Below are 11,542 nucleotides of genomic sequence, written 5' to 3'. Positions count from 1 at the left end.
GACTCGACTTTTTTTAGAATCTTATTAAATTATTATATAATATTATTATGGTCCTCGATTTTAAATAAATCGGTGTTTGTCATAATATAGTGTCATTAAGAAGAACATAAGGGGTCCAAACTGATTTTCCTAAAGTTATTATTAGTTTTAAGAACTTTTGAACTCATTTTAAACTTTGATTGAACTTTGAGGGGCCTTTATGTAAATATGTATATATATATATATACATATAGGAAGAATCAACCTTAACCCTATCTTTATATTAAACCACAGCTGCCACCACCTTGAGCCGTTTTCCGGCGACCGGAATAGCTCCGGCGAGAATCCGGCGATGCCAAACACCTCCGGCTACCACCTCGCACTGCATCACCACCATCTCAGCTACCCCCTCAACCCGACACCACCACACCCTTTCCCTCGTTTTTCCGGCGACCGGAAAAACCGAGCCGTGCTCTCCCTCTCCATCAACCGATCGCTAACCCCCCTTTAATTTTCGACAGAAAATCCGGCCACTGTTTGCATCACTGGCAACAGTTCCGGTGGAAGCAGACAGCGGCGCTGGTTCGGAGCAGTAGCTCTCAGCGACGCGGTCGCGTGGATATATTATTTGCTTGATTTCGAGCTCGTATGACCAAGTTATGAGCAAAACAAGAAACGGTTCGTATTCCGGCTGACGGTTCGTATCTCCAGCTGACTGTTTGGTTTTCCGGCGATGGTGAAGGTGATTTCCAGTGGCGAAAACATGTATAAATAGTGGAGTTCAATGAGACGAATGCGGGGATATCTTATTTGCCTTAATCGGAGTTCGTTTGTTATGGTTTCGAGCTATCCGACTATTTTTTTTAAGTATTTTAAAGTTTATAAAACTTATAGAAATTTATATTAAATTTAAATAAACTTTTTCGTATTAAAACCGAACATCATTATAACCTGTTTTCTCGGCTCGACTCGTTAAACTAATTTTATCTATATATATATGTATATAAATGTATAAATATATATTTATATAATGTTTAATAAATACGTTTTAATGAACTAAAAATCGTAATAAATATTAAAAATAGTTTCTAATAAACTTATAAAAACTGACACTTTTATGTTGATCTCGTTTCAAGGTTTTTGTGTTTATGTATGTATATATATGTACATATATATGTATGTAGTTATGTATATATCGTAAATATATAAATAACGAACTCTAACTTATTTAAACCCGACACCATCTTTTGGGTAAAGTTGTTTTTATAAAAGATGTACATTTTCGCATGATAAACGTAAGCCTTAAATCAAAATCTGTAAATTTGGAGCTTTCGGTGGTCAAATCGATCCTGGCCCGTTAAGGGGCATTTTAGTCAATTTTGGAATAATTCGAATACTCTATCTTCTGGTTAGAACTAGCTTTCGGACCAGAAGACTTTTCTGTTCGTCATAATATTTTGAGTGTAGTGGTTTGAGTCCGACTCCAGACTCGCAGTTCAGATTCTGAACAGTACTAGCTCGCTTAAACATTGTTTATTTCATAACTCAAATTCTAGACATCCGTTAGACCTGCTTCCAGCGACTACGTTCTCGCTTTTAATTTTATATTATTCCCTCAAAGTTTCAGGTTTATTTATTTTCTGACCAGTCAGCTCGCTTAACCGCATCCTTAAATTTCTCGTTAACTTTATTATTGCAAGGTGAGTACTTTCATACCCATTTTTCCATCTTTCATTTTGGGGAGACATTTCATACTTATCAAACTAAATGCTTTATTTACTTGAGTCTTAAACCCACAAACGTGATTGTATACTTGACTTGAATAATTGCTCGATTTGGTGTTCTATGCTTATTTGCCTATGTGTTTACAGCTTTTGGATAATGGAACTATAAATTCTATACCATTTGGCAATGGCAAGGTGTCGTTAACGTAATGCAATTAACGATAACTATAAAATCCTAGACTACTTGGCAACCCCTTGTAGCTAGGTGGTGCTAATGTAAGCTTATTAGCAATTGTCAATAAAATCCTAGACTAATTGCCAATAGCTAGGTGTCGCTAACTTGTTTAGCGATAACTATTTTATCCAGGTTTATAGCTCTTATTTATTGTTTTGTATACTAGTTTTGTGGCTTTTCATACCATATACTATTGTTGCTCAAATTTATGAATTGCTCACCAACCTTTGTGTTGACAAACTTTATTTTATGAAATGTTACATGTTAGACTATTGTTGACTCGAGGACTTGATGAAAACGTTACCAAGACTATTAGGATATTAGTAAAACGAACAATATATTTGCTACTTGTATTTAACTTGGTTGTGTGAATGAGATGTGTTGTTTATTGATTTGTTGAACTAAAATGAGTTGAATAAATATTGTCACTTTAAATAGTGTCTTGTGTATTTGTCCAATCACGTTGCACCCCGGCATGTTCCGCCGCCTTTGGTCGGGGTGTGACATTGAAAACTAATGTTGTCGATGAAAACAGCTTGAAACATCACGTTAAAGTTGGTTTTCGTTAGGATATATTTGATGTCAAAAGTAACGTTTCAGACAGATTTGGGATGCAAACTAGCGTGGTAGGTGGGAATGGAAAACACTTGGCAGATTTTGATTGGTCCACGAAAACTCACGAGGAATATCAAAAACTCACAAGGACGTTGGATTTGGTGGGCTATTTTGGGAAAATGAAATCTCACGGGCTATTTGGTCTTTTCTCTCTTATCAAAAGGGCTATTTAGGAATAAATTCATTTGAATTAGTTAATTAGTTAGTTATTTTTTTTGGAACGACCAACGAATGCTCCAAATGACTATTGACAAAGTTCACCACATCGGAATATACTCGTCTTTTGATCCGAGGAAAACCTCCACCCACAGCCAAAGCACGCGAACACTCGCCCAAAGACACGACAATGCGGTGAGACAAAACTCGTTCAGTTCATGAATCCAACCAGTGAACGCCACCTACTCACCTAGTCCCATCATCACCCTGGTGCCGCCGAAACCAAATGATGAGAGCATGAATCGAACCCGAGTCACATGAAACACCAAAGTCTTTTTCTTACAACTCCACCACAAGCTTATTAACAAGCTATACATATATAATAGAAAAAATAATGTAAATTCTAGTAAATATACAATATGAATTATTCTGATTAATTCAGGTTCTAGTGGTAAGATGTCTCCCCTCCTTTTATCAAGATGCATGTTTGATTCTCATTTGGAAAGGTTCAAAGGACATCTTTGTGAAATGATGAATTATGACTTTAATCCTGGGTTCCAACACAATTTAAGGCTAGGTTGCGAATTCCATCCGGTTCCCGTACATCTGAAGTGAGACCGACGGTCGAAAAGCCAACCTTAAATATAGTCCTAAAAAGATAGATTTACACGTGTGATCGTGTATCGTTAAAAAAAATCTACCTCCCTAATCTGTTTTCATAATCTACTGTATAGTCCATCTGTAAGTCTGTAACCAATCATACTCATAAATAAAATAAATATATATTTTAAATTAATGAATCCCTCAATATACATATGCACCCAAAATAATAATAATAATAATAATAATAATAAAATAAAAGGGGAAAGCGAGGAAAAACAGCACCAGTCACGCGCAGATTCCAAATCTTAAAAACCTTCAACGACGGGGAAAAGTCATAATAATAATATTCACATCACATACATACATACATACATACATCACCCAGAAACTCCAAAGAAACTTCTCCCCGATTTCACCCCAAAACCCCCAATTTCACATAATCAACCCTCAATTTCACCCTCGACGGACTATATATATATATATATCCGGCCGTTACAGTACTGATTACGGTTATAACTTGACGAATTAGGGTTAGGTTTTGGATAATTTTGTGGCTCTGATGATGATGGCGAACGTTGGCACGTCTTACGGATGGCAATTCGACGGTGATGATGACGATGACGGCCTTATGGCCGATGACGGTGCCCTCAGTATGGATATGGACTCCTTCATGAGTATCCTTGAGGAGAGGCAACCTGATGATTCTCAGCAGGTAGATTTTGTTATTGATTTCGAGTATCATGTGTTGAATTGTTGATTAGATGTGGCCACATGTGATGTTTGTTTAGGTTTATTGTGTGGATTATGATTTATGTGAAATTGCATGAGGTATTTGACTTTTGTTTGCCATCTAGGGTTAGTGATTTGAATTTTGGGACCAGGTTAATTGAGTTTTTGTTTAGTTAATGTGATGAATAGGGCGCTTTAATGCTGTTGAGTTGGGCATCTATGTTTAACGAATTGATGATTTGATTATTTTTTTTTAATATTGTTGAATAAGTGTTGACTATTTGATATATGTTTTCAGAGTGGATTAGTTGATCCTTCTTTAAGTACTGCACCGTTTAACGAGTCTGCATCAGATGTTGGTCCTAATGAGCACTCTCCAACTCTTTATGGTAACAGTTACTTCTCATGAATGATGAACCAACTTATGTGTTTTGTGAGTATGTATTGTGAATTCTTAGTTACGACTTGGATTTTTTCTTTCAGACCATGCAGAAGGGTCAGCTTCTAGGACTGTTTACTCAAGTGGTTCGTCTGATTGCGGGAAACAAACGATTAATCATGGGGTGACAAAGGTGGAGCCTCAGCCAGATGTCTCATCTGCACACGTGAACTCATGGACCCCTGGTGACTGGTCAATACCAATTCTACCAGGTAACTTTTCTCCTTCGGGACATTATGACAGTAAGAAGGATTTTCGATCGGCTAGTCATTATGATGTCAGGGAACCTAAGTTTGAGAGAGCTACTACAAGTGCGACCTTTGATGGTAATTTTGATCTCAATATGATGGATAACTCTGGGATAACTGATGAAATGTACTCTGATGTTATGTACAACATGAATGATAAATCTTCTATGCCATATGGTATGGATATAAATGGACCGTCTTATTCTGGCCCTCCATCTATGCTATATGATGATGGAACGCTGTTTGAGGATAAATTTGCATCAGCCAGTAATACCTTTTTACCTAGCAGTGAAAGCTCTACTGAAACACATGCTAAATTGTCCAACAATGGAACTCATTATCCTTCTATGTTACCAAGCAAAAGAGAAATTATCTCTATCATGGTTGGGACATCTGATATGGGTACCGAAAGATCATATGATGTTGCTGATCTTTTTACTGACAACAAACCGTTGCCACCATTTTATGGAGCCCAAAATTCTCGTGATTTTGTCAAAATCAGGAACAGCTCAGTCATGCCACCCCAATCGTATATTTTTCCCGGTATAGATTTAATGCCACCAAAAGTTGGCCCGCAAGCATATGTGAAAAATACTACATACATCGATGTTGACGACCCTGATATATGTATTCTGGAAGATTTGAGTGTACCTGCACCTAGAAAACAGTCTCCTGTAGAGGGGAAATCACCTATTACTGTTCCTGTAAGGCCTCCACTTGTTGTTCCTCCAGTTCACACTGGATATAATAATAACGTGAGGGCCAAGGCAAATGATGAACATATTATTTATCGAGCAGCGTTGCAGGTGAGTCTAATATTGAAGGATCATTAGCTGCAGGTTTTTGTTGTTTAGGCATTCTGAATTTGATGAATTTGGATGTTGGTCAACTGCAGGATCTTTCCCAACCAAAGTCAGAGGCTTATGCACCTGAAGGTTCATTGGAGGTTCAACTTTTGAGACATCAGGTTCAGAACTGTGTACAGAATTTTAAAATTTTGAATATACAGTAATAGTTTAAAATGGTTTTTTGTGGATTTCGTATTCTAAATTTTTGAGGTGTTTTGACAGCGAATTGCTTTATCATGGATGGTACAGAAAGAGACTAAAAGCTTGCATTGCTTTGGAGGAATCCTTGCTGATGACCAGGTGGCTTGGCTTTCCTTTATTTATATGTTTGTAACTTTAAGCTTTGCGATTACCATGTTTTAAAGTTATGTCTATGTTGATGGTACATAATATATATTTGGACTGCGGCCCGTTTATTTATGAATGGCTTGATTCTGGTTAATGTCTTATCTTGAATGGGCCAAATGGGTGTAGTTAAAAGCTAATAAGGAAACACGTCATATGGGTCATCCCAAAGTGTTAAGTTAATGCATAAACCTTATAAATCATCATGTTAGTGAACAGATTTTTATTGGTTTTCTTGAAAATATATATGAGACACTAATTGATTCAAGGAGGATTTTAATATTTTAGAAGATGCAGATCAACTGTTTTGACCTGAGCCCATGTTGACCTCTTACCCGACTTTCTTGTTCACTATCTTCTTGTTTTGTATGGTCATTTGCAGGGACTGGGTAAAACAATATCAACAATTTCTCTTATTCTGAAAGAAAGATCTCCATCTTCTAGTGTTAATACTGCTGAAATGAAAAACATAAAGACGGAGACTTTAAATTTGGATGATGATGATGAGGATGATGTGACAGGGGGTAATCAATCCAAACAATCAGATTCTAGTGTGATGGAAAGTAATGCACAAAGTAGGCCAGCTGCAGGGACCCTAGTTGTATGCCCAACTAGTGTTCTTCGTCAATGGAATGATGAGTTGCATAACAAAGTAACCAACAAAGCTAGGCTCTCTGTTTTAGTATATCATGGTCCAAACCGAACCAAGGACCCATGTGAGCTAGCCAAGTATGATGTGGTTCTAACTACTTATGCAATCGTGAGCATGGAGGTCCCAAAACAGCCACTCGTTGATGAAGATGAAGATGAAACAAAAAGGCGTAACGAACTTCATCCCTGTGGGCCCTCATCTGGAAACAAAAGAAAACATTCTTCTAGTAAGTCTTCTAAGAAAAGCAAAAAGGGAATTGACTGTGAGTTGTATGAATCTCTTGCTCGGCCTCTTGCTAAGGTGAGATGGTTTAGGGTGGTACTTGATGAAGCGCAGAGTATTAAGAATCATAGGACACAAGTAGCTAGGGCTTGTTGGGGTCTTAAGGCTAAACGCAGGTGGTGTTTGTCAGGGACTCCTATTCAGAATGCTATTGATGATCTTTATAGCTATTTTAGATTCTTGAAATACGATCCGTATGCTGTTTATAAAACATTCTGCTCAACGATCAAGTCCCCAATTCAAAGGAATCCTGCAACCGGGTACAAGAAGTTACAGGCTGTTTTAAAGACCATTATGCTCCGACGGACCAAAGGTGAGAGATACTTAGTAATTACAGCTGGAAAAATGGTACAGATTGAAATGGGCCGGGTCAGGTTGAAACTGCTCGGGTTTTTTAATGGCCCAGATACAAAATCACAGAAAACCCTTTTTTATTATCTTGAATAAACCGAAAAAAACTTAACCATATTACAAACCATCAACCCATATATGAAGACTCAAAAGGACCCAAACCGAATTAAACTCTAAACTCTTAACAAATAGATACTTTAAACTAACCGATGTTTATCATGACCCATTAAAATAAACCTAAACACATAAATAAACAAACCAAGTAAATAACCCAATTAAATATCTTAACTAATTAAAAAAACCCATAATTATCAAAATACCAGACTGCCTCTGAACTCTTTAAACCCAAATCGGTCCATAAACAAACCTGCTTCTTCTTTGCACCGACTCGTTTCACTCTTCACACAACAAACCTGATTCGTTCCAACAATTGTTTTTTTCCAATAATTAGTTGGACACGATAGAGAAACTATATCTTTACTATAAAAATTACACGTTGGGTGAATTACTGAGTTTCAACCCCTTTAGACTCATTTGGTATGTTAAAATTTTAACATAATCCAAGTGGGAAATTAATCCGTTTGTTGCTTTTATATTTTGTTAAGCTACACTGCTTGATGGAGAACCCGTTATATCTCTGCCCCCTAAGACCATTAATCTGAAGAAAGTGGAATTCACTCCTGAGGAACGCGATTTCTACCACAGGCTGGAGTCTGATTCCCGTGCGCAGTTTGAAGTATGTTTTTGTTTTCTTTTATCTATTGTATATTTCAGTTATCTTTCATGCAAATTTACTAAAATAAAACTTATAATTGTATCAGGAATATGCAGCTGCTGGAACGGTGAAACAAAACTATGTTAACATACTGCTGATGCTTTTACGCCTCAGACAGGCTTGTGATCATCCTCTACTGGTCAAAGGATGCAAGTCAAGTTCTGAGTGGACGTCATCTCTTGATAAGGCCAAACAGCTTCCTCATGAAAAACGAATTAGTCTCCTTAATTGTTTGGAAGCTTCTTTATGCAGCCTTTGCAGTGTATGTTAAATGTTTAAACATCTGAAACAACATTCTTTGCTGATATTTTGTCATTAATATACTTCTAAAATTTCGCAGGATCCACCTGAAGATGCTGTGGTGACACCTTGTGAGCATGTTTTCTGCAACCAGTGCATACTTGAACATCTTTCAACTGATGATAGCCAGTGCCCGTTTTCTAAATGCAAGGCTGTTCTTAACACAGCATCGATATATTCTAAGTTGACACTCAAAAGCTCTATTGTTGATGAAATAACCGAATTTTCTGGTATAGTGAAAGCTGAGATTAATGACCCTAATTCGTCTAGCTGGTCCTCAAATGTTGTAGCTTCTGAGGCACTCGATTCCTCTAAAATTAAGGCAGCGGTTGAGGTTCTAGAATCTATCGTCAAACCCTGTGAAATAGAAACTGATGATAATAGTAATAAAGTCAAAGTTGTTAGAGAGAAAGCAATTGTGTTCTCGCAGTGGACTCGGATGTTGGATTTGCTTGAAGCATGCTTGAATAAATCTTCTATTGATTACAGAAGACTTGATGGAACAATGTCTATTGCAGCACGTGATAAAGCCGTGAAGGATTTCAACACTCTTCCAGAGGTTTGTTTGAACTTTTAACGATATGTTTGTTATTGTCGGAAATTTGTTTAAACAATGTTGTTCTTGTAGGTTACCGTTATGATAATGTCATTAAAAGCAGCAAGTCTTGGATTGAACATGGTTGCTGCTTGCCATGTGCTGCTTTTGGATTTATGGTGGAACCCAACAACTGAAGATCAAGCGGTTGATAGAGCTCATAGGATTGGGCAGACTCGTCCGGTTTCTGTTTTAAGGTTGACTGTTAAAGATACCGTTGAAGATCGCATATTGGCTCTTCAGGTATATATATTTAATCTTTCCATAGTTATCCATATTACCCTTAAAATTTACTGAAATTAGAGGTCTGCGTTTGTGGCTTTTGCAGCAAAAGAAGAGAGAGATGGTGGCTTCTGCATTTGGGGAAGATGAGACAGGAGGCGGCCAGACTCGGCTTACAGTTGATGACTTGAAATACTTGTTTCAAGCTTGATCAAGGTTCATTAATGGATATATTGACTTCCAGTGATGATAATTAACAAAAGCAAGAATTTTTTTTTTCAGTATCTTGGTAGTTGCTCTTTAGAAGGTTTATAGAAAGATTGAATTCTTTTCAAGACTGGTTTTGAGTTTGGGCTCATTGTATAGGATTATATTGGCATACAGCAGGTGAAGATATAGAGGTTTTTGCTTTTGCTTTTATTATGTTTTTATATATTTTCTGCCTTCTACTGACAACAAATTAATTTATTTTTGCTTATATATGAACACATATAAGATTGTATGCGGTGTCTACGGTTTGGTTTGACCAGTTTTAAAGATAGCAAGCAGAACTAATCCAACACAATTTGGCATGCCTGTCAAAACTTTTTGCTTGTGCAAGTCTGGGCCATTTAAATGGCTTTTTATTATTTTCTTCTTTTAAAAGTTTGCAATAGTTTTCTGATAATGTTACCTATTATGTATATATGTACAGCTGTGAAAATAGATAATAGAGGTAAAATAGATGGTTTGGTTTATATGGACAGTTTCAAGTTATAAGTTAACATGCGAATGAATCGGTACACCTGGTTTGCAATTGGTAAACTCTAGACCGGACCAGGTCTATACATACGGCACTGACACATTGTACGCTATATCATACTACCCGAATAACATTAACCTGATAATGACGATGCTCTTGCACAGCAAACTCAATTTCAATAGTTTTCAAATTAATCAAACACAGTTTCAAACAATATCAATACACATTCCCTAACACAAATCAATCAAAACAACAATCAAATTTTCCTTCATTCATCAACACCGTTCATTCAACCACGCGAGAATATCACCACGAACAACCTCAACATTCTCATCCGTCTCCCCAAACAACAACGAATGCATCATCCCATCGTAAATCCTCAAACTCTTATCCTTACTCTTGGCCTTCTCATACAACTCCTTACTCACCGCAGGATCAGTAACCGCATCCGCATCACCATGCAACACAATAAACGGTATCTCCACATCACTCAACCTCCCACTCAAATAATCCGTCACTCGTAACAATTCAGTCACCGTCCCCAACCTCGGCTTCCCCGTATACCTCACCGGATTCATCGCCCCAATCACCCTCTTCTCGGGCACTTTAACCGACTTATCAACCAAATCAGCCGTGGGTACAATCGCTAACCTCGGAGCAAACCTCGACACAAACATTAAAATCTCGGGAACCGGCCACCTGGGTCTAACGTTATCCGAAATCTTACACATGGGTGCAATCAATATCGCGCCGTCAAACATGTCTGGTCTTGTAAAGTGAGTCAACAAACATATAGCTCCACCCATAGATTCACCAAACAGAAACTTAGGAACAGCAACCTTAGACTCAACAGTAACAATAACAGAATCAAAGTATGCTAACAAATCTTCAACAACAAGGTCAACGTTGGGAACAAAGGCTTTGAGACCATCGGATCTGCCGTGGCCTTCCATGTCAGCCGCAAAACATGCGAAGCCGTTGGCGGCTAGGAAGATGGCGGTGGCTTGAAACGTCCAGCTGATGTCGTTGCCGTAGCCGTGGACCATACAGATGATGCCACGTGGCGGGGTGATCAGCGGGGTCCATGATCTGGTGAAGAGAGATAAGCCTCTGGGAGAGTTGAAGAAGGATGAAGTGGAGTTGATGTTGTGGAGTTTGTAATAGTCTTGTTCATCTGGTGTGTTGCCCCAGTAATATTTTCTTTTCTGGATGATATCATCCTTTTGTTCATCCATGGATAATATGATCTCACCTCTGTGATCTCTTTTTATTTTTGTTTTGTTTTTTTTATTATACTGGGCACGATTGCAAAATATAATAAGATGTTAATATTTTATTAATTAAATTGGTATGTTATGTGCGGCACACGTTTGATGACTGACTTGTATTTAACCATGTGGATGTTAGATAAAGCTTCCTTGATGCCAATTGCCAATATTCTTGTGTATTTCTCTTTTATATGTAAGTTTGTTTACTTTTGTTATTGTGAAAATTGGACTTCTTTTACAATCATGCTTAGTAACCTTGGTACGATTTAGTAGTCAGAGGTACCATAATGGAAGTGGAAACACATCATTATGGACTTTATAGCCATGACAGACCCTTAAGTCGTTTTTTTTCTTTTATGAAGTTGAAAATTTTTAAATTTGAATTTTTTTTTGTCATATATCTATATAATAACATATATGGTTTGATCGTATGG

The 11,542-nt window shown here is 37.4% G+C and overlaps 1 protein-coding gene and 1 pseudogene across 1 annotated transcript; one reads left to right on the top strand and one right to left on the bottom strand.

Moving 5' to 3' along the window:
* The first annotated feature begins 3,520 nt into the window (after window positions 1-3,520).
* On the top strand, window positions 3,521-9,516 carry LOC143530779 (helicase-like transcription factor CHR28). The gene is made up of 11 exons (XM_077026224.1): window positions 3,521-4,024; window positions 4,340-4,430; window positions 4,525-5,534; window positions 5,624-5,695; window positions 5,799-5,876; window positions 6,304-7,168; window positions 7,812-7,942; window positions 8,028-8,243; window positions 8,322-8,840; window positions 8,910-9,119; window positions 9,205-9,516. The coding sequence occupies exons 1-11, from the start codon at window positions 3,872-3,874 to the stop codon at window positions 9,307-9,309; spliced, it is 3,450 nt and encodes a 1,149-aa protein (XP_076882339.1). The 5' UTR covers window positions 3,521-3,871; the 3' UTR covers window positions 9,310-9,516.
* Window positions 9,517-9,983: 467 nt separating this feature from the next.
* On the bottom strand, window positions 9,984-11,113 carry LOC143530778 (caffeoylshikimate esterase pseudogene; annotated as a pseudogene).
* Window positions 11,114-11,542: the final 429 nt, after the last annotated feature.

Source organism: Bidens hawaiensis, unplaced genomic scaffold, assembly GCF_021521415.1.
Source record: "Bidens hawaiensis isolate Kalapana, Puna unplaced genomic scaffold, B.hawaiensis_p1.1 tig00009022_1, whole genome shotgun sequence".
Classification (NCBI taxonomy): domain Eukaryota; kingdom Viridiplantae; phylum Streptophyta; class Magnoliopsida; order Asterales; family Asteraceae; genus Bidens; species Bidens hawaiensis.
Note: the sequence above shows the minus strand (reverse complement) of the source record. Positions and strands in the feature narration are given on the sequence as shown.